The sequence below is a fragment of the Egretta garzetta genome, unplaced genomic scaffold, assembly GCF_000687185.1.
Source record: "Egretta garzetta isolate BGI_Z169 unplaced genomic scaffold, ASM68718v1 scaffold11, whole genome shotgun sequence".
In the NCBI taxonomy this organism is placed as follows: Eukaryota; Metazoa; Chordata; class Aves; order Pelecaniformes; family Ardeidae; genus Egretta; species Egretta garzetta.
In genome coordinates, this window is record NW_009258621.1 from 319577 (window position 1) to 343257 (window position 23681).

The window sequence follows — 23681 nt, forward strand, 5'->3', positions numbered from 1 at the left end:
ATCTACCTTTAAAAACGATCCCTCGCTGGGCGGGAGGGGGGGGGGAATCATATGCTTTTTTGTTTGTTTTTGTTGGTTAATAGCCCCCACCCTTCAAGCAGTTGCACTTGACAGAACAGTGCATCTTACTAAGGCACCTGAGATAAATCTGTTTCCTCCATCCTTGATCTTTGCTAGAAGCTTTGCCTTTGAAAGATGCACGCTTTGTGAGAAAAGCGTTGTCCTGTAAAGCTTGTTTTAGCATGTACAAATGGAGGTCTTGATATCCTCGGGTGTTCTATAGCCCCCACCCTTCAAGCAGTTGCACTTGACAGAACAGTGCATCTTACTAAGGCACCTGAGATAAATCTGTTTCCTCCATCCTTGATCTTTGCTAGAAGCTTTGCCTTTGAAAGATGCACGCTTTGTGAGAAAAGCGTTGTCCTGTAAAGCTTGTTTTAGCATGTACAAATGGAGGTCTTGATATCCTCGGGTGTTCTATAGAGAAAGACAGCTCAATAAGCCACACCTAAACATGTATAGGGAAATAAGTACTCTTGTATGATGTAGTTGATGCTAAACACATACATTTTTTTTTTAATATATTAGTCTAATAACTTATTTAGAGTATATTGAGGGTGAAATACTGATTGCTCTTTCTGCCCTGAATTCCTGCATCAAAGCTCTGAGGCCATCTCCTTGTCACGGGAACGTTTCCCTCTCATCATAGAAATACGCTCCTGGTAAAAGATAGGTCTTCACGGTTCTTTTAGCTGTTAAAAGATTGTTCCAGAATCTATCTGTAATTGTAAAATATCTGATATCCAAGCAAAATGGTCTTTTTCTGATTAATGGCTTCCACTTGATGAGGACCATAAACATATGCCGTGAGATGCTGTAGGCTTGAGCACCTGGTTAGGTGCATTTGCAAAGTTGCAGCTTTTGCTTTTAGTTGTTCTGTCTTCACTGCTGTGAGCAAATGTGGTAGTTCTTAACTCCTGAGGTTACCTATGTGTCTTTTTATCAGGAACGGCTTATTAAAATTTAGTCAGTAGTTAATACATTTTCAGAAGGCTGGTTTTGCATTAAGGAGTTGGTGGTATAGAACTTGTTTGTGTAGTATTCCTAGTGCTTCCTGCTTCCATACTTGTAGAAAAATACAAGACCAAAAAAAACCCAAACAAAAAAAAAATCCCACAAGAGACAACCTCCGAAAGTTTTAACCCCTTTAGTGTACCACGTTGTTTGTGCCAGCGTGGCTTATTTGGTGACATCTCTTAACTTTTCATGCAGTGATTTAGCAAAACTGTGTTAGGGGAACTTAGGGTAGCCATATCCTGCTGGATATGAAATGCCTTACTAACACTACAGTCCTCATCTGCTGTAGTAAATGTTTTTCTTTCTTTGTTTTAAAAGCTCCATGTTTTTTAAACGGGAACTTTGAACTTAATAAGTTGATTTTCTAGTTCCTGGTAACGAAATGGTTTGCACAAGCTGTTCTCTTGCAATGTATTCTAGAATGGTGGACCTCAACCTCCTTTCTGTAAGCGAGCCCCATCATTCCTGCCTTCTCATCCCAACCGTGCGCTGCATCCTGGTCCATGTGCCAGTCTGATGTTGGCATGCCGAGATGCTTTCTAGGAGGTTGTTAGGTGTTAGAATTCTCTATCAACCCAAAAATGTGTAAATAGTTACCATTGCTGTGCTGGGGTTTAGTATCTGCTAACTTAACATGAGCCAGAAGCATAACTGGGTCCAGCACAGCCGTCAGTCTAACCCAAAAACCTGCCCGGAGTGGTTCAGTTACAGAGAAAACGCTGTGGTCAGGGTTGTGGTTTTCCTGGGATAGGGCTTGTCCTCTGCCCTCCCAAGTGCTCACCCTGTGATTCTCACAGGAGTGAGGTGAGAACCTTCCATGATCTGGGGGTGTGGGGGGCTGTGGTGTGTGCCCCAAATAGACTGGGGCTGCTCAGGCAGGCAGGAAGCATAGGAATAGGACAAGTGTCTGATTCTCAGACTGCTGTCCTCGTTTTGGAGACTCAAGGAGCTCCTGAGTCAAAGGTGGTGTCATCTTTTATGTAATAATTCTCAGTAAGTTTTTTTTTTCTTCTGTTAATTTGTGGCTTTTGAATAAAGCCACCTCTTCAGTATCCTATGGCAAGGAGCTGCATGCCCAAACTGGGTGTTGTGAAGGAATACCTGATCTTCTTTTCCTTAGCACCTGCCAATTTCACTTGATGCTCAATAGCTCTTACTTTGGAAGAGGCTACAGACGAGTCATTTGAATAGCGTAACCCAGCCTTTAAAAAGAGAAGTTCCTAAGCAAACTAACCTTTTGATAAGATAACCCCTTATCTCGTGAGAGTCCTGTCAGAACATTGGTTCAGTCCTGTTCTGGAGGGTGTCTTCACCAAATGGCAACATAATGCAACTTGGACGTAAAATGTTATTTGGTGGTTTATAAGAAAACGGAGGTTTTTATTTTTTGAGGATCTAAAACTTTTGATGTTTGCACGTAATAAAGATAGAAGCCTAAACTTAATGCCATGTTACATTGTACTTTGTGTTGTTATTTATTTATTATCCTACTGCTCAAAGACTGAAAGTGCTCTTGACTCTTTTCTTCTTCACTAGGAGGCAAGTGAAGCTTACTTGGTTGGCCTGTTTGAAGATACCAACCTGTGTGCTATCCATGCCAAACGTGTCACAATCATGCCAAAAGATATCCAGCTAGCACGCCGCATACGTGGAGAGCGTGCCTAAACTTCACTCTGATGGGTTTGTCATTCTCGAAGCAAAATCTTCTTCCTGTTATTGGTAGTAATGAACGTTAGATATTTTTTCCATGGGGTTAAAAGGTACCTAAGTATATGGTTGCAAATGGAAAAATAGGGGACAGAATTGGATATTGGCAAGTTTTTTTCCATTTTCATTTGTGTGTGGATTTTTAATATAAATGAGGGGACATAAAACATCGATGTGGTCAAAAAAAAAGTTTCAGTGAACAAGTTTCAAAATTCAACTTTATAAAAAAAAAATATAAATAAAACTGTCAAATTTTTCTGGACAATGCCAGCATTTGGATTTTTTTAAACAAGTAAATTTCTTACCAATGGCAACTAAATGGTGTTTGTAGCATTTTTATCATACAGTAGATTCCATCCATTCACTATACTTTTCTAACTGAGTTGTCCTACATGCAAGTACATGTTTTTAATGTTGTCTGTCTTCTGTGCTGTTCCTGTAAGTTTGCTATTAAAATACATTAAATGATGCTTGCTTTTAGTCTCTATTTTTAAATATTAAATGTGGGTTATGCTTGATTAAAAAATAATCAGCTTTCCCTTCCCTTTTTCTCTTCCATATATGACTTAAATACTTAATAGCAGATGTAGGAAACAAACACCGGGGATACTACTGGGGCTGAAGTAGTGTATATTGGAGGGTTTTTTTAAGAAGGTAAAATTTTTGTCCACTCCATGTGAAAACAAGTTTGGTGAGTGTATTACTGGGTAGAGCCTAGAGCTGGATTGAGCTCTAGTGCTAAGAAAAAAGCAATTTTATTGCTGTTTAGGTTCCTTTCTTACTCGACTTAATGCTGAATTTGGGAGAATTTCTGATTGTCATGGTTTGTTAGTATGATAAAAGTGGTGGGGTGTGGTGGTTTGGGGCATTTTTGGTGTGTTTTGGTTTGTTTGGGTTTTTTTTTTTTTTTAAACCCTTTTGCACTCTACTACATGGTTTCTTGGTTTGTAGGTGTGTTCACTTTTTGGTTGACTACCTTTCTGTTTCAGTCACACCCTCTAGCATGTTTGAGAGCTTAGTCCACATGTGATTAGTTTCAGTTTGTATGCTCTGGTCAAAAAGACACTTGTACTGTTTTTGTTAGTTACTGTACTTCATAGAAGCAGTACTTTAGGCAGGAGCACATATTTGAAACTTCCTGGGGTTTTTTATATTCCCTGCCCAATTGCTGGTGAAAGTTCCTGTGAAAAAATTTACTGCTGAAATTATTTTCTGTAAAAACTTTGTTTTAATTTTCCACTTGGAACTTGGTTAAGGATTCTGATGGACCAGTCTGGAAATGAGTTACGTGGTGTACTTTTTGATAGCTCTTGCAGATAACAAAATGAGTTGCAGAGAAGAAAATAACACAGGCAGTGAACAGATTTCCCCTCTATGCTAAGACCCCTACAGAGCTTATTTGCTGCTAACTTCTTTCGAGAGGGACTAAGTGAGCTCTAAACACATGAGTGAATTTGTCTGAAGATTTCCAAAGAGGATTAATAGAGATGTATTATCTGCTTTGGTATCTCAAGCAGAGAGCCAAAAATTATAGAATACATCACATTATTCATAACTCGCTCAGCTCTAGTAATGAATGCTGTCTGCCAGGGTTGTGCAGAGTAAAGTCTATTTAAATGGAGTAGCTTGTCACAGAGAAAACTAATGCTAGGCAAAATGTGATCACATCCTTTTGATGCCAAGCAGTTCGTAGCTGTCAACTAAAAATTAAAGACGACTTGTCTTGGAGCATCCAGAACCACAGAAATACAAAAGGTGATCAACTGAGACTTAGCTGATTTGAGATGTCACTTCTGTCTGCTTGGCAACAACACTGTTAAACTTGCTATAAATGAGTTTCAATATAATTAACTACTTGTTTTGCCCTGTACTTCAGGATTTTGTTTCATGCATCAGTCAACAATGCTGTAACCACCTACACAAGAAGGTAATTAGGCTGGTTTATTTTTTTTTTTAATAACCTGGAACTGAAGTATTGATAAAGGAACTTAATTTTTTCTTTCTTAGCTATATTAGAAAACCAAATCTAGGGATTTTGGTACTGCAGTGAAATAACACATTCTTTTAGAAGAGAGAATTAGGGTGAGGAATACCATGAAAATGCAGTTAAACTGTTCAAGGCAGAAGAATTCATAATGGAAGATGAAGGGGTCAGGAGTCTATGCAGTTGACGACGTTTAGGCGTGCAGTGCTACACCTACAGCTTGGGGATAAACTTTTGCCTCTTTGAGCGTATTGCTTACCATGGTTGTGGTCTTGGAGACACCGTGGGAATCCTGTTAGCGATGAGCTGTCTGTGTCTGTATTGATACAGAGTGCAATCTTGGTTTTATTCCTGAGGAATCTTAGGGCACCACCTCTCTGCTCCTCGTTTGTTTTTCCAAGTCTGATGGATTTTCATTAACAGATATTTCCACTGAATTGCTGAACAAATTACTTAATCTCTAGCTTTCTCACCCCCTGTGCCGAGCACGCTATATTTTTGTCTTTAATGTGCAGCAGCATGAAAATAAAAGCAATTTTATCATCAGCTTTCAGTAAGAACTGCTTTTTTTTAAATTAGTGTTTTGCCAGAATGGTCAGGTGTCGGTCCAATGTTAGATGGATCTTCTAGTTGATGCTGTTTAATGTTGAGGGAGGGAGTACAAAAGGTGACATTGTGTGGTTTGGGTTAGTTTGTTTTTTTTTTTGTTTTTTTTGTTTTTTTAATGCTGAGAGTTTAGTTATTTGGGGTTACATTTTTCAGTGGAAAGCTGAAGAAGAAAACTATCTATGTAAGTACTGTTGGCATAACTCATCCAGAGCTGATAATCCACTTGTACCTGGGAGTCTCTCAAAGACATGGTCTGCAGTACAGAAAGAGCAAAACAAAAAGGTGGGGACTGGTGTTAATACAAAAAGCTGCAGAGGAGGAACAAGACCATCTACAGTTCCTGTTTAATCAGCTTTTTTTGCTTGTGTAGTAGCATTCCTTCAAAAGCCTTTTTGGAAAGTGGTGGAGGGACAGGAGGACTGCACAGAGCTTGAGAACGACAGTTAGGGTCCCTGTGGATCGTTGGAGACTGTAGGGTGCAGCGTGTTACTTAGAGTGAAGTTTGAAGCTGCTGATGTTGCGATGCTGGTGCTCCCTTCCTTCGGTCACTTCAGGATTACAGGTTCCTGCAATTTGGGGTGAAAAGGAGGGGCAGACAAAATGGTTCTGATCCAGTTACATGCCATGATGTCGTTTGAAAATAACTGAAGGATTGTGTTTTCTGATCAATGCCATTTCCTCATTTCACATATTGCCACGTGTCTCATTTGGGGTGAGCGATAGCTGCTGGTGGCCCTGTTGGCTGCCTGCGTATGCAGGTTTGGGCATCACCTAAAAAGAAGTCCAAAGCCTGCAGGCATGTACCAGGTAGGTATTGCAGCTCTTCGTCTTACTCTCCATTGCCTGGGCTGCTTCCTCTGGAGCTGGTGGGTGGGAAAATGAGTTGTGCAGGGAGTTAGCTGACCTACACGGTGATAATCCACTGAAATGTTCTGGTGCTCTTGGGTGTCCTAAATGTTCTTTTGATAAAACAAGGGGCGGCCCTCTCAGAACAGTATATGCCTGCTTGTTGCGTGAGATAATTTTTGAGAAAACTATTGTCAAACAAGTATTAATGGATTTAAAATAACTTCAGGGTTTGGTTTTTTGAGGGGGTTGGGTTTTGGTGGGTTTTTTTTGTTTTTCCAGAGAAGCACACTTTTCCTCAGCCAGTTATGCAAACACCGTTTAAAGTCTTACAAGCTTCTTGGTATCTACAGTTGCCATGTGTTGAAGGAATTGTAATGTTTAAAAATGTAAATTACTATTAACTTGTGGTGTTTGGGAGTTGCAGGGAAAGGGAATACCATCAAGCTTGAATGTGGGCTAATTTAACGGTGACAGAAAAAAGAAATTTCTTGAGTCACACATGCTGCATTATCTGCAAAAAAAACCTTACGGTTTACATGCAAGAGAGATGAAATACTGGTTTAAAGCATTCTTATTCTGTGAAAGAAGTGGCTTCGGGTTCCTCTTTTGCGTTAAAAAAAAAAAAGTAGGCTAAACTTCAGTTCTTAAAATAGTCTGCTTCCCCCCCCCTCCCCATAGCAATTCTGTTTTTTCCTGGGCAATTCAGTTGCAACTGAGATTTTGAATACTAGAAACAAGTCGTGGTCATGCGGATGTCCTCCTGGGGAGGAGTTTAACTGCGGAGGGATGGACATGACATGGCCCCTTACTTGTTAGGGAAGAACGTATTCAAAGGTTGAACATCTGCTTAAGGCATTTCGTTGCGTGTATGCCCACGTTTCAATTTCTGAATTATTCCATGAAGTCTTTTATAACATGTATGCAATAAGCTGATTTTTAGGTCTTCATTTTAGATTTCTATGTTAACAGCTGTATTTATTTGCTGTTTTCTCAAGAATAAATACAAAACCTTAGGTTTTTTAAGTTGGATGCTTTGTATTAGCAACACAAAAAACAAGCTTGCCTACCCAAGCCAAAAATGAAGTGGACTGGGAAATAACCTCAGGCTTGAGATCAGTCTCTCTTGAGCGGCTGTATCAAATTCAACTGGTCATTCTTGAGAGCTTGATTAACATGGAGCTTAAACCCAGCGTTTTGGATTTTGTTTAGAAAAGTAACTTGCTGAATATAAAGTAATTAGTATTAGTGTAGCTATGTTAAAGGGCTGTGTCACCAAGCTGGGTTCATCCAGCCCTGTATCCCATCTGGCAGGAGCTATTAGGTGATGCCGCTGCCTGGGGACCAGGTTCGTTAGTGCCTGCTATATGACAGGTTGTAGCACCTACTTGAAATTAGTAAAGCCACCTTGTTCAGGAAGGAGAGTAAGCGCAACTAATTCTGTTAAAACAGCTGCTCGCTTAACAGTCTCTTTCACCTGTGAATTTTTGGGGTGCGTTTTGTAATTTGGGATTACTGTCCTGGGCCGTGCATTCTTGCCCTCTGGCTTTCATGGGGTTTCGTGACCACTTAGTGATTTGAATCCACTTCTTGATGTGACTGAAAGCAGTGTCTCTCACACACGTATTTCCCGTGCCACTGTTTTTGGTCAATTAGCTAAATAATTTTACTTGGCGTAGCTGCTTGATCTGAAGCCGTAGAGCAGGCAGGAGAGTAGGACTGTCCATTTCCCTAGCAGCGTACAGTTTAGGTTCGGTTTCACAATACGCTTAATCCAAACTTAGGCCTGTGCTACCGTTCAAACACCAGCTTTTCCTGCTGTGCTTGCCTCTCTTGAGACTCCGTGATGGGTTACTTCAGTTTATCTTCTGGAGCTGAATTTTAAATTCAAGGTTTAGTGAAGTACAGGCAAGATGTTGATTGCATTGCTTCCTGCAACCTTTCTTACTATCGCAAGCAAACACATACAACTTTCCTTGGTCTTCATAATAAGTAAGGAGTTAAAAACACTTTTCATATAACTTGGCTTCAAAGGTTTGAATTCAGAGGAGGAATTCTAGTGTCTCAGGAGGGTGTTTCCCTGGTCCGGATCACCCTGTTGATATTGGGGAGCTGTTTGTTCAGCTTTTACTTGTGTATTTTTCCCATCACCGTATATGAGTCATCCTCAGAGATGAGATTTTTATTTTTTTTTTTGCACTAAGTGGATGTTGCAGTCTTGTTTATGGCAGGTTTGCCTACAAACAGGCAAGTATTTTGCTAAACAAAAAGCCTCTGTTTATGTTTGTTTTGTTTTGATTTTTTTTTAATCTGAGGAGGCTTTGTTATCTTCTGACCTGGATAATACAATGTCAAAAAACCCTAGCTCAGTGTGTGAAAAACACTGCATCTATCAATAGTAGAATTAAAAAGGGGCTGTTAGGACTGCATAGGCTGATCTGCTTAATGTAAGCTACTGAATTTCATCAGATGGTACCTAAGCCAGTTCATGCTGTCTTTTTGAATTTAAAACATAGGATGCTTAGCAGTGCATGCAGCAGAGGCTAAAGACTCCCTATAAAAGACAAGTGTGTGCACCAAAAACATCTCTGGGGAACGCGAAGGGACTGTCTGGCTTCTGTTCGGGAGAGCTACTGTTACATAGTTAAGGCAAGAAATCGCTCTCAAAAAACCCTCAGAAACTATAAGAATTTATTACTTTTTACATATGTTCTGGAAGAGTGCCTCAGCATAGCATGAGCCCTCTTTCGAGGGCTGTATTTCCAGCAGTGATTGCCTGGTTGGGGATCAGACCCCGCTTATTGCCTGGTCTCATATCGCTGGACGACTGTTACTCAAGGCGCATCCCTCCCCTCCTGCCCAGATGAGAATAAAGTAACTTGGGCCCGAAGAGTTCTTGGTGTGTGGCCGAGTATCTGCTCCAGATGAGAGGAGTTGGTGGCATCTCGGGGGCTACAAATGGAGAAGTAGGACCGAGGAGGGACACACAGGTAAGGATGTGTCTTTTTTTTTCTTCTCTTGCCCTTGCAGCTGGCTTTCTCACTTCTCACTGGACAGAAGCTGGGATCTATTTCAGAGGGACTTTCTGCATGGAAAGCTGGTTTCTGGGTGCGGTCCTGCTGTTACATCTGGTTTTCTTCTGATTCACACCACCCCTTCCCATCTTCTTGGCCCATGCATGGGGGTTTTAATAAAATTTTAAATCATAATAGTACATTTCAAAATCACCCCAAAAAACCCCAACAACAACCAATCTGATCCTTGTAGGAGATAGGTACCACCTTTTCTTTACCCGAGAATTTTCTGTGTATGCCTGGCAGTGACGGAATACTTCTGAATAAATGGGGAAGGACAGCATGAATTGTAAGTGTGAGAGGCTTTTTGGGCTGCCTCCTGCCTGTCACCCCTGGGAATATTACCTGTTACGTGATCACAACTAAATAAATACAGAAGAAATGATTTATTTAAAATGAAGAGTATTGTCTAATTACGAGAAATGGCTGCAAAAATCTGAGGCTTAGGCATGCTCTCCGTTGCAGCTTTCTGCTTTTTCCTTGATGGTGATGCTTGCTGCCCCTTTGCAGCAGTAACGCTGAAGACCCAGACACTTGGGTAAGGTCCCACAAAAGATGAGGTTGGGGTCAAAGGCAGGTACAGCGTGTGCTCTCCAAGTCAGCTTCGTAGTCGCTCTTGAGTGGGAAATAAGCCTGGATTTCTGTCCATCTCTCTTGATAACATATTTGTAGGCTTACACGTAGCTTGTGGTTTCAGACGTGCGCACGTATTCTCTGCTGTATTGTCCCCTGCCAACAGCATCCCCCTCATCTCCTCGTCTAGGCATGCCATTACACACAGCAGGATCTCTAACAGCAGGAGTGCTTTATGTTACTAGAAGCTCCTGTGAAATCAGAAAGATTGCAGGGGGAAAAAAAAAAAAAAGCCTGAAAAAGAAAAAAAAAATCCTGATGGCTCTGGAAACGGCTTGTGTCTGCTGTTGGTGTTAGGACCGAGCATTCTTGTCTGCCTCCCTTGACAAGAGCCTATCCTCACCTCCTCATTGCGTGATGTTTGTGTTTATGTAGATGCTGTTTCGTGGAAGTATCCCAGGTAAAACCCAACTGGAAAGGATCTATTGCACGTATGTCCTGCAGTGACTGTCAGCTAATTCCATATGCCTCAGTGGTAAAAGTTAACCCTTGCGTTTGCCCCCACCACCTTTTGCTTGTGAATAATTGGGCTGGTTGATCCCCTCTCCTGCCAACCTAGATTTGTGAGAGATTTTGCAAGTTCAGCTACTTTTGAGTTTTCCTTGGCATCTGTTGAAGTTGGTGAGGAGTATAATTATCCCTCCTGCCTTTACCTTGCCGACCGCTTTGCGGAGAGGACAGGCTGAGACGATGCGGCAGCCAGCAGGCGGGAGATGCTCTGTTCTTTCCCCTCTAATGGAGGTGGAGGAGGAGGAAGGCCGAAGAAATGATATTTACAGTCCTGCTCAGGCCTCCTGCCTAAATGCATCATTGCCTGGCAGCTGAGTCCCTGTCAAGCTGCCCGTGGGTGGGAAGGCTGCCAGGTGAACACATGGGCATGGATGCCGGCCGTGAAGGAGCACGAGCAGGAATTGTGGATGGCAGGATGGGCGTCCCAGCTGGGCGCATCCCCGGGACCAGTTACCGCTGAGGAGCTGTGTGTCCCTACATCTAAGGGCTGGAGTGACTTCAAACAGTCTCCATGCCTGCTAATTTGGGGCACGGGAGAGTTGCCAGGCTGAGGCATGCATAGCCCTGAGACCTCAGGCTTCGGCTTAGCCGCGGAGCAGGTAGGGAGTTGGCAGCAGCGACATGAGCATCCATATGCTGGCTTGCCAGTGTGCTTTGCCCGGAGAGGCCGCCTCCGCGGGCGGGTGGATGATGGCTTTTCCTTTCTGCCTCCTTTCATCTGTGAGCAGGGGCCAGAGAAAATGCATGGAGGAGGGGGGAACCTCTGCAGCTGGGCTGGCCTGGGTAGGCGTACGGAGCATAGGGATTTCTGGACTAATCCCTGTGCTACCCTCCCAGGAGGGCAGGGTGAAAGCCGGGACTTCACCAGGCAGGCGTGAGTGACAGGGGAAGTCCAGGGTGTTGGTCTGAGAAGATCCTGCCGTGGATGCACGCTCCGTCCTGCCTTAACTGGCACAGTCGAGGTCAGTTGTGCCAGCAGGGCTCTGCCGTATTCCCAGGGGGAGACCTGAGCAGTGGTGAGCCGTGCTGGCCCTCGTAGTAGTCGCTGAACTGACAGTGGGGAGTTGTGCCTTGCCACAGACTTAGTCTGGGACTGGGCTGGGTGGGGAGCTCAGGTGTTTCCCGAGACACGTAGCACCAACCAAGGGAAAACATTTACATGGTGTGTGGACCTGCAATAGTTGTCCCCTCTCTTCAGGCCTAGGTGTGGGGAAAAAGAGCAAAAGCCTTTTTCTTTGCTTGAGTTGTTGAGGAAGAGGGGCTCGTTTTCTTTTACTCAATTGGGGGTAGGTTGTTTTGGTGGAGCCATCCCCATGACAAAGTCATCCTCCCTCCCTTCCATTCCCTGGTACACAAAATGCTTTAAATTGATGGGTACTTGCCCTTGTTTTGAAGTGACAGAGCCGGTTCTTTGATAAAACTGCCAGCTACGCTGCGCAGCTCAGACCTAGTGAAGTTGGGAGATGTTTTCTGTCTGATGTCAGCTTGAAGCCTCGCAGACACCGAATCCCTCTAGAGGAGGGCACATCTGTTCAGGAATCTGATCTCATTTCTGCCTTATAGATTCTCCAACTAAATGGACCATTTGCTTTCATGAAAGTAATTGCTTTGAATGCTGTGGAAAAAAGAAGCCAAAGCCGCACAGACAGCACCTAACCTCGCTCGTGTTTATTCAATAAATTAATAAAATAAACACTAATAGGGTAGCGTTCAAGTTGACAACAGCGCAGTAACCTATTTTGAAGCCGTGGTGGCTATTGCTAGCACAAGCAACCGCTCTCTGTAACATAAAAAAATCTGGCTGGGGCTGCAGATAGCGGTTATAGTGCACCCACGAGCATCGTGGAGCTGGGGCCTAACAGCTCCATAGAAACACATCTGTTCCCCACCATGCTGATGGGGGGCTGCTCCGGTTCCGCTGAATTCATCCCCCTGGCCTCAGTTGCCTCAACTACAGGAGCTCCTGTAAAATACAATGCTAATACCGGAGGGCTGTTGACCTTGGCTCCTTGGTGCTGAAGCTGCTCCCACCCCACTCCCGCCCGGCTGTTGTACGGGCAGGGCACACGCTCCTGGCACAGAGAGCAATGAGCTTGTGTCCCCAAATGCGGGGAGATCTGGGGCACTCAAATCCTGTCCTAGGCTCTGTGTCAATATGGCTTGTGAGCTTTTCCTAGGAATAAGAAGGGCATCATTGCATTCTCCCTACAAAGCTTCTTCCCTCCCCTGCTGGAGCACCCTGCCCCTCTGCCAGCAGCCTCGCTGCTCCCTGCCTGCCACAGAAGAGAAATAGTGCTGCACACCCTGCCTGCCAGGAGCCACGGGTGCATCTTTCCCCACGCACAGACCCCCTCGCCTCCCTCCCATCCACCCTGTTCCTGGCCTCTCGTGTGGCAGGGAAGCCGTAGCTTATTTCTGCTGCAGCAGCTTGGCTGGCTAAGGCCGTGTCCTCGGAAGCTGGCAGCATCCTTCCCTCGCAGTACTCGGGTCCCATCACCTTCTGATTTCAGTATGAGGTTGGGCAGATGCTTTTTTTATATGCTTAAATAAGAATCTACATTATTTACTGTAAGTATAATAAATAATACATTATTAATTATATATAATATATTATTTATTATAAATATATATTTAAGCATATTAAAAAACATTTCCTCAACCTCATACCAAAGCCACAAAGTGAGAGGAATCAAGTACTATGATGGAAGGCTGCTGCTAGCTTTATATATCTATATATCTTTTTTTCTTCCTGGAGGGTTGGTAAAGGTAGGTTGCCTTAGGTTTACTTGTTAACGTTGCCTTTTCTGCATTTTTTTTTTTGTTTTGTTTTAAGCAGCAGCAAAAGTTAAGTGTATTCTTCAGAAAGAAGAGAGGTTTCTACAGAAGTACAGCTATTAAAATGGCACTAACAAAACCATGGAGCTCATCGCTATTACCCAGGCCACAGCCACCAGGGGCCAGCCCAGGCACTTTCCTTAGGGGGTGCGATGTGCTGCCCGGCAGGAAACTGTGATTTCTCTCCCTCTCCTACCTGCTCTCCTCTCCTTCCCTCTCCTCGCCTCCGCCAGGAGCTGCCTTTGCCATTTTGAGGCAGATGCAATGCAGTCCTATGGATGATGTCTTTCTTGGGTATCTTTCATTGGGTACTGGAAGTCTCGTTTCATTTCTCTAACGACCTGCCACCCTATTGAGATTCCAGCACGGGCTCTGCAGAGCAGCTCAGGGTCGAGGTGTGCGCCTCAGGTTCCAGCTTGCAGAGGCGGGGTGCATGTCAGGTGGGGAATGGGCAGTAAAGCCGGTGGACAGGGCAAGTGTCCAGCTTCAGCAGGCTCCTGGGTTGATTTGGTGTCATGCAAGATGTGGTTTCTCCTCATGCCAGCAACGGTTTTGTTGGGTGGTTGTGGTTTTTACAGCCAGATGGATGTAGATGGCTCCAGTTGGGGACCAGGAGAGCTACCTGTGCTTTCCTCTTCTAGCTTGAGGAATATGTGTATCCGTCCCCAGGCTGGAGCTCGTGCCAGCAGATGTCATTTCTCCTTCTGACTCCACATCCCTGCCCCATACACATGAGGGGAAGGCGGTGCTGTTAGTTTAAGCCGGTAGCCCTGTGCGAGGGATCTTTGTCACATGAAAAATGGTCGATGGTGATACGAGAAGTGTTTTAGTTCTGGGCTTCTGGAAAAGTACACCCCACCAAGTTAAAATGACCTTCTCAATAGTCCTGTGGGCCGGCCAAGGGAATGGCCCATGGAGGTCTCATGCCTGCAACGACTGCAGGAGACCAAGGCAAGAACACCCGTGGTTTGCACAGTATCAAAATGTCACCTACTGGGTACTGGGAAATAGGGTGGGAGGGACGGTGTGGACCATGTTTGCCATTCCTGAGTTCCAAAATCCTGTTTTGCATCAGTGTTTCTCATTTTTCTCAATACCTCTCTCCCTACTGCAGCCGTAGTAGTGTTCTTCCCGAGAACAGCTTAGGCAAGGCTCTGCCAGGAGGGAGAAATATTGGACACCGTCTGGAGCTTGCCTTAAGCAAGGTGAAGAGGGAACAGACAAGGTCCACAGTAAGCCATTTGGCACCCTGTAGAACTGCCTTTATTTAGCACCACGGTGCTGCTGTTGTCCTCAGGATGTAGCCCGGTACTAATAGTTTCTCCAGTTGGTTTAATTATGATACATTGGTCCTGAGATGATGCTGCTTTTAATATTGTGAAGATTCACATGGTACCTGCTGCTAGATCCCATGGGTGCTGGGAGCTGCTGGACCATGGTGCCAAACCTCAGCTCCTGGGTGAAACTTCGGAAGATGCTGAGCTGTAGCTTTGGCGTGAAGGCAGCCAAACTAAAATTAAACAAGCCTCTACCCATCCGTACTTGTACAGCACCAGGGTTGTGAGGAGTGCTTCATGGGTTGGGGAGGAGCATGTTGGAAGCGTTTCTGTATCAGATAATCCTAGAATCAAGTACAACAAAGCATGGGGTGGAGCAGAAGTGTGGCAGAGAGGCCAACAGGCAGATGAGGACTGGGGAAGAGCTGCCCTTGGATGGGGTCAGTGACAGGGAGGCAGACACCCGAACCCTCCCTGGGAGCCCGGGAGCAGGCTTTGCCTTCCCAGTCTTGCCCAGAGAATGACTTTCTCAACGACTTTGAGCAAGTAACATCACTTCTGGGCTTCCCTCTTCTCTCCTAAAAACAAGATTTCTGCTTTTATGCCTTAGCAGCAGTGCTGGGAGGGCTGTTACTGTTTGCAAGATGCTCCAAAGAGCCACCAACTGCTATGTGAGATTTACCCTGGAGATGAAGGCTTTAGCCTCCAAAATGCATCCTCCTCTTATTACAGGTCCTGTGAACACTGGAATAGATGGTCCACCGTAGGCAGAGCAGGGATTCAGATGGGACAGTCGGGGAGGTCTCTCCTGGGCAGCTTGGAGAGGAGCGCGCTCTTGCTGATGGAAATCTGCTTTCAGCGACGTCGCTGAGCTCCCTGCTGCTTTAAATGCTAGCCTAGGTGTTAATAATGATACTGCTACATTGCTGAACAGATTCAAACAGTGGGAAATACACCCACCTTATTTAAAGGCAGCTAAGTAAGCATATTTTATTTAATAAAGTGTCATAACGTTCTTTCGGCATTAGACCTGTCCTCAGTGTCACCCCCATCAGTTCCCGTGTCCCCGTTGGGTACAGGGCTGCGCGGTGCCGACATTGGGAGCCGAAATGTGGGTCTTTTTATGAGGAACCAATATCTTTGGCTGAGTATTTTGGCTCCACTTTGTGACTGCAATCTGCCAGCGCCGGCTGAAGATTATGACATTAAAAATATATTTTTTAACTACAGTTAATTGATTCTCACGGTAAATTAGCATGCAATGGGCCGTTTACTCTCTATTTATCACTACACTTTGCTAAATGACATTAGCACTGCTGACTGTTACCGTACCTCTGCTGTGACCGGTGAGTCTCCTCGTACCTCAGTGGTGCCAGGCTTTGATTTTGGAAGAGAGAGGCTAACCCCAGCTGGCAAGGTGCTGTACCCTGCATCCCTTACTGCTTCTTTCCTTTTCCTGCCCCACTGCGGCTCCGTCTGGGAAGCCAGAGCCACGTGCATGTCTCCAGGCTATACATCAAAACTAGGCTTTCTGTGACCGTGGCTCTGCAATAAACAACGAGGAGAGCATGTCTCTGCTTGACTGGTACGTTAAGCAGATGTTCAGCATCTAGACCTCATTTCAGGCAGGCAGAAAAGAAAAGGAAGGAGAAGAGGATGATTTTTTTTTTCTTCTCCTCCCTAACAGCCAATGATGCCCTTGCAAACCTTCTGCGTTTGCGATGCCAGGCTGCAAATTTGGCGTTAGCAGCTGTCCGTGAGCCGCTGGCTGGATTGCAGGGATGCTACCTCCCAGGATATTTGAGCGTGTGTGGAGCTGGCTCCAGATGCAGAGATGGAAAGGGCTAAAAGGATGCTTTAGAGCCACTGAAGAAATGCTGGAAGAACATGCTGGAAGCTTGGGGGTAATTGGGCTATGTCACAACTTCACTGACCGCTTTAAGTCTCCTTCGAGCTGCTCTCCTTTATTTCCTACAGAAACAGCTCAATTTTTCATAACTTCCCTGAATGAAAGACTTACTATCTGTTATTGTTGTTATTCTCCAAGGTTGCACAGCATCTCTGTGGTAGAAATGCAGCCCTAAGCATGAGCTGAGCCATCTTGGCTCTTAGTCCTGTTTTCGCATCCACCCAGCCACCTTGGCCCTCACCCATGGGCAGCAGCAACGGGGAAATGTCCCATTGACAGAGGGATTTCGTAAGCGTTATTAATATTTTTTTCTAGGCATGTTATTATTAGGCATGCTATTATTATGCTTTTCTGGCACAAAGCAAGAGCTAGTTAATGTGTTAAGTGTGCTTTAGTTAATTGGGGAGACTATAAATACCACCCTACCTGGGCTGGACAGTTAGGATGATGGGGCTTGCTCTGTTTCACCTGAAGGGTGAGGAGCACTGCCCAGCCCTGTGCTCCAGAAAAGAGGTCAGTCTTCCCCTTGCCGGGTTCATCGCCCCTCCCCGCCTTCATCTATGCAAACAGTTGTTAAAAAAAATGCTCATGTTCCTATTTAAGCAGCTTTAACTGCACAAATGATATCTACATAGGTAGAAGAAAGACAGCGCTCAAAATTGTAGCCAATAGCTATCTGGAGAGCAGAGCATCCGTGCAACAGCGCTGTTAAGTTCTGAGTATTTTGTGGCAGAAAATGGAAGGGCAGCGGTGCCATTTTCAAGCTGTTCCAGAATAAATCCATCACTGAGCAGAACCGCTTTAATCTGCCTGCTACATAAGGAAAAATTTCCTTTCAGCAGCGGCACAATGGCCACCGCAATGGGATGCTGGTAGCAAAGGCCATCGGGGGGCTGCACCAGGCAAAGCATCTGCGTTTCACAGGACGCTGTGGCAGCGATGGTCACCGGGCTGGTTTCCTCCGCTTGGCTGCTGAAAAAAAAATCAAAGACCATCAGTTGTGGTGACAATGGTGGAAGCTGTTTTGCGTAAATGCTTCAACTTCCCCCCAGAATAAAAGGTTTCGCCTATACTAAAGTTTCTCCTTAGTCCTACATCCATGTGGAACAGTGCCACTGGATCCAGCCAACGAGGCTACGCAGCTTCACTGCGTGTAAGGGACTGAATTTGGACCCCGTCGAAGGAGGCAACGGCTCGCTCTGCTTCCACTTCTTCCTGCATCTCTGCGTTTTGGAAAAGAATAAACATTTTACAAGTTGAGGAAGAAGGAAAAGAGGAAAAAAACCCACCACCCGTTTTCGTTGATTACCTTGCTAAAGTAGTTGGAAGTTGCTCCTGCCTGTTATGCTTCTTTTCTGGGGGCAGTGATACTGAGGAATTTAGGGAGGAGTTGAAGTTGGCTGTGCGGTGTGCATGGGGGCATTTTGGGCAGTTTTGTCTTCTTTTAGAAATAAGGCAAAAAAGTCCTTTACCCCTTTACCTGGGGGTAAAGGACTCACCTGGGAGGAAAGCTGCCTGGGGTGCAGAGTCAGTTCAGAGAGGTAATAGGATGCCTGTGCACGGGGAAAAAAGCGGTTTAACAGACCACAGGGCTCCATTTCCAAAAGTGTGGAATACCTTGAGCCCAGGGGGAGGTTTTCACAGGCGCTCGCCCCTTTGGTAGCACCCCTGAGGGCAGCAGCCATCCCAGCACCCTCCTGGCTGAGCTCCAGCTGCCGTGATGCCAGGCACCATAGGATTGCAAGGGCCAAAGCAGCTTTAGCAGAGCACCCAGTGCTGATCATTCATCTGGAGGAACCAGCAACTGGGGCTGCAAAAGAGGAGGTGGAGGAATGGGGAGGTAATTTTGGGTAGCAGGGGGAGAAACCGAGGGTGTTTGCTCAGCAGATGTGCTGAAGCTGCCTGGCACCGTGAAAGCTGGAATCCCTTCCTTCCTCTGAGCCGGTCTCATTGAATGAAAACAGGAGGCCAGAGGCTGAGGTTTATGGCTGGTAAGTCTGAAACAAATCAAAGGAAAGAATATTTGGCTTACCCAAGCACAGCAGGGAGCACGCCAAGTCTTTCGTGCCGGAGCACGGCCGAGGTGTTGCTGCATGCTGGGTCGGGGGCGGCAGGTCCTGATGGGCCAGGATTGATGGCAGCTGCAAGGGACGGGCCGGAATTCATGGATATTCAACCAGAGTTTAAAAGAAAATGTAGAATAAACTACAAAGCTCAGTGAGACAAGGAAAGGAAAGCTGCATGTCACCCCAGCACTCGTTGTTCCCCTTTAGGGACCTCCAGTTGCACTGTGCTGCTTATCTCCTGCCTTCTCAGCCCCTTCCCCATCCCACCTCCCTCCTGCGGCAGAAGTTGTCTATGTAAAAGGACAGGATTTCGGAGACGAGATGAACACGGTCTTTCATTTTCTTCCATCTATGTTTGCTTGCTCAGTTGTCTGCCTGACTTCCTAAGTCAGATTTTAGCACCTATCACCCCTCCTAATTTCCCTGCCTCATGATTTGGGTTTTTCCTCAGCATTTTCCTACCCCCTGGGCTGTGAAATTTCCTGCTATGATCATCCCTGGAACACGCATTCACATTGCTTTACACATGCAACGCAAAGGCTGACGCGGGGAGGTGCGAAGCACAGCAGTTGTGCAAGGGGGGTATTATTTGTATAAAGCTTCCAGAAATGACAGCAGAGTGCTGAGCTGGACCGCAGGGATGGCTCTGCAGCCTTATCCCATCACGTTGGACCAGCTTTGGGATGGAGAGGGCTACAGAGTTGAAGGGAAAAAAACCCTCTCCTTGGGCAAGTTGCTAGAGGAGCAGCAGAAACTCCTGCACGAGCCAGACAGAAAGAAGCATTGTCGTGTCTATTTTAGGATTTTCTGCTGCTGCTCCTCACCATCCCATCCAAATTCATCCCTTTAATGGATGTTGCTCAAGAGGAAGCACATACATTCGCCTGCGAGTGGGTGCCTGTGCCCGTAAGCCTCTTTTCCCAACACTATAAATTGGTCCTATAAAATGTTACCTCTCGCTGCCTCTCCTTAATAACCAGGTGTTGTGGCTATAACATCACTTCACCGCTGTCATATTTTTCACCGTGATTCACTCCCCCCTCTTTTTTTCCTCCTGGGTACTGAACAGCTCTTCGCAAAACCAGGCAGTCAATCATGCCAACATCCCAGCATCCCAGTGCCGGCGGCAGCCACTGGGTAGGGCAGGGGTTGTTGGGCACGTGAATGTGACCAGAGGGATCTGGTGAGGATGCTTTGGGAGGAGGTGGGATGCTGGGCACAGAGGGGAGGGCAGCGGCAATGGGGCCACATGAGAATGCAGGAGATGGGTGTGTGGGGCGGCTTGGGTGCATATCATGTGGTCCTGGACAGCCCTCCCAGGACCCGACTCTGCAGCCATGCAGATAAACCCACCGTTTATTCAGATTTGCCCTCCTGGGACAATCACTCTGTCACCAGGTTGCGGTGCCCCATGGGGAGCCCAGCCACGAGTCTCTCCTTGGAGACTCAGCATTCCTGGTGGTCAAGGAACATTTTTGCTGCCCTCATCAAGCAAAGGCAATCAGCACCTGCCTGGTGGCAGGTGCTGCCCTGTGCCAAACCCTCCTGACAACGTGGATCTCAGGGAGAGATGGAGCAGCCAGGGCACCTGGCTGGCGCCGGGGCAGCCCGTCTCCTTCCCATCCCAGCCCCAGTGCATCTGTGGAGAGCACCAGAGACCCTGCTGATGGTCCTGGCAACTCAGAAGGGGAGTGGAAAGGGTGACTTTCAGTTTTATTTAAAAACAGTAAACGCCCGACTCTCCCCTCAAATGACCAAGCAGGGAAGTGCTCCCAGCTTCCCTCCCATCCAGTGCCACTGGGACCAGTAGCAGAGTTAGGTCCTCTCCGTGTGACAGGCATCCAAGTTGCGGCACCTGCCAAGTCTTCATGTAGCTGCTGTGTCAGGCTTCTCCTCTTCCTCGCACACAAGCAAGGGGAATGTAGCAGAGCGAAAAAAGTTCACATTTCAAGATTTCTTTTCCCCGAGGACCTCGGAACCCTTTCACTGAGCACTAAAGATGCAGCCTGTGCTTCTTCAAAAATAAATGTATTCCTTGGGTGCACAGTGTGTAAGCAGAGTGCAATGTGCTGCTTGCTGAAAATCTGTGCAAACCCAGTATCAGGGCATTATATATTACAACAATAAAGGTTTAAAATAAACCCTTGGAGGTTATTCTTACAGCTGAAACCTTGAGGTATCCTTCGGTCATGGGGTAAAGCCTGGGGGGGGACTTCCAGTTGCGGTTCACCTCTTCTTGGATCACTTGTATGCATGGCTGGGTGCCTTAGGGGTAATGTGGGGGGGGCTATATGCTAGCCAGGATTCATACATCTGGGGTCAATCGCATCTTTATACTTAGAAACAGGACTTAAACATGTTGATCATCCTTGCTATTCATTGAGTGAAGGAAAAGGGGAACATTCAGAAGGGAACAAATCTTGGCAGCTCACAGCTGGCATGTCCTGGCCAATAGGTTGAGCAAAAAGCAAGCAGCTGAAATGCCATCTCTCTCAGTTGAGCCTAGATTTTTACCGAAGATCCCACCCTCTCGCCATACGTTCGCTAAGCCGCGAATGTGAGCCCCTCCTGCTGCAACGCTGCAGTAAGTTGCCATCAAGAGCAGCCTCCTTGCTTTATGCTATTACAGTAAGGCATGGCCAAGTATTTGCGTGACGGCAGTTTTAATGAGCTAGTTTTCTGACGATGCGCATAATCTTGTCATCTTCCTGACAAATTAATGCTTAAAAAGCCCCCTTTTTAACTAGCTAAAACATTAACCATTATTGCCCTAGGGCTTATTAATATTTTGGTGTACAGTAGCGACACTGGAATAAGGCCAGGAAGTTGTAGGTATTAACGCTTCTTTGCCTGTCAGGATATTTAAGTCTTAGGTGTGGGATGTGGGTGATTTAAATAATTCCCATAGATTCGTCAGCTTCCCTTGTCACACGTATAGGGACAGGAGAAATCACACGTACGAGCATATTTAACAAATGAGCTGTCTAATGAAGCGCATTCGTGTGCAGGCATTAACCATCTACTGTCAAACAGATCAGTAGGGAAAAAAAAAAAAGGTGTAATCCCATGTCAAAATTTCATGCCGTGTCCCGCCATCTTTGACGACGGCAGCTGGTCCCACCCTGCGTGTGAGGGATGCTCCCAATATCAGACTGGTGTTCAATGCATTCAGCCACGAGCGAAATGTAAGGGTCCCGAGTGAACAAACCTGGTTGGTCGGAAGCTGGTGAAAACCAGGAATAAACTAAAAAAAAAAAAGTTAGAGAGTCTGATAGGAACAGGCTTATTTAACAAACCCCGATGAAATCTTTAATTAGGCAGCCTTGAGCAGGGCCTCGCCAGCCACACGAAACAGGAGACACTCAAAAGGAATAGCCCATAAAACGAGCATAAATTTAATAAAATAAAAAAAAACCCTAGTCACAGCTTTTCATACATGTACTAAACAGAAGCTCTCAAAAAAGTGCTCTGACAGCACCCCTTTACAACACGTAATGCTCAAATATTTGTAATGCCAGGCCCTGCCCGCAGCAAACAGGGGCTGCGGGGCCAGGAAATCAATGTGCCGGGCATCGCTGCTTCCTAACAGCACAGGTAAATCCAAAAATTTCCATGGAAGAAGGAAAAACCCTACCTACAATTTGCCCGAAACCTGTGCCTTGGCCAGCAGTGCTTTTGGGGCATGTGAAATGTCAGCCGGTGCTGTTGGATGCGGGGATTGGCACTGGGCGGCCGCCAGCTCCTCCCAGCTTACTGCAAGCAATTAAAAAGCATCTCCTGGGCTCCAGCCTTTCTGTCCCTTGGGTTGGGGCCGAGTTATTTACCCATGCATGGTATTTCTCAATCCAGAAGTAAACCGCCTCTCTGGTTTCCTCCTGGAGCAAAGCGGGAGGGTGTCAAAATGAGGGTCCCCACGGGCTCGGAGAGGACGGGTGGCGTTGCTGGTGGCTGACTCCTTACCAGGCTGTTGGGAGGGGTTTTGCTGCTGGGTGTGGGATGTAGATACGGGTCCTGGAAAGCTTGCCCCACCTGTTTTCTAGGGGGTAGCACGTATGTGTTTGCCATCCCCAAATCCAGGGCTCTTGACCTGTCAGGTAGGGGTTTTACCGTGGATGTGGGCTGTGAGTTTCCATCTATTTCCCTGTGCTTTAATCTATTTCCCCGGAGGCTATCTGGGGCCCTGGCCCTGCTCAGCCCAGCCTGGGCATCTCTCCAGTAAATGTTGCCTGGCTCCCCGCGTGCGGGAAGTGGTTTTGGGGGATGTCGCGGAAATTCTTTGTCTCCGCTTCCTATTTCTTTTCCTGCTCGCCTCCCTCAGCTGGGCTCGTGCGCTGCCGGCTCGGACAGCCTTGTGCTTACTTGTTTTGGTCCATATCTGGCCATTTCTACTTTAGAAAAGATGGAAAGGGCTGTTTTTTCCATAGCTGGTGTTATAGCTCTACACCTATATAGCTATACATAGCGGGTATGCCCAGGCACCAGTGCGGCTGTCCCTGGCGAAGCACGGCGGCTTTCAGCCAGGCTGCTCTGTCCCTCACGGAGACCAGGGTGGTCCTCGCTCTGCAAAATGTCCTCCCCTTTGGGTGGAGGGGAACGGGGTGGGTTTGGGTGCAGGCTGAGGGCCCGACTCCTTTTTCCTCTCAGCCTGGCTAAATGGCTTTATTCCCACAAATAACGGGAGGTGGCACGCTGTGAGCGCTGCCAAAATCCTGTCCTTTTCTGACAGCATTGTGGCTTTTCCTCTGGTTTCCTTTGTTTGGGATTAAATGGTCAACTAAAAAAAAAAAAAAAAAAAAGTCTTAAAATAACTTTCTGGACTAGCTGGTGCTCTAGAAACCCCCCCAAGCGTCCAGGTAGGTGTAGTGAGTCTGGAGACACAAACAAAGGGCTGTGGCCAACGTTTTCCCACCACCACTGGTTTTTGGCAGCAGCCTGCCCCACTCGACCTGACTTGCATGATAAGCACTATGCCTTAGTGAGCCAAAAAATAAAAAGCATTGAAAAACTGGGGTCCCTCGGTGTCTCAAATTAACCTTTAGCACCACTGGGCACTTCTCCTTGGGCTGCTGACCTGTGCATGGTGGGCGCAGGTCTGGGTCTCTGCACCCCATTCGCCCCCCAAGGGAAGATGCTCACCCTGCTCCCCACTCGAGC

At 46.3% G+C, this 23681-nt stretch overlaps 1 protein-coding gene and 1 long non-coding RNA gene across 2 annotated transcripts in view; both read left to right on the forward strand.

Annotated features, from left to right (window-relative positions):
• Nucleotides 1–3253, forward strand: part of LOC104134586 (histone H3.3) — a 4644-nt gene extending 1391 nt beyond the window's left edge. The window contains exon 2 of the mRNA XM_035903642.1: nucleotides 2614–3253. Within this exon, the coding sequence (XP_035759535.1) occupies nucleotides 2614–2742 (129 nt within the window). The 3' untranslated portion in view covers nucleotides 2743–3253. The remainder of the gene's footprint in view (nucleotides 1–2613) is intronic.
• Nucleotides 3254–3694: 441 nt separating this feature from the next.
• LOC118453306 lies at nucleotides 3695–12962 on the forward strand. Its single transcript, XR_004843227.1, has 3 exons — nucleotides 3695–6184; nucleotides 9087–9213; nucleotides 10306–12962. It is a non-coding gene; the product is annotated as an uncharacterized LOC118453306 (long non-coding RNA).
• Nucleotides 12963–23681: the final 10719 nt, after the last annotated feature.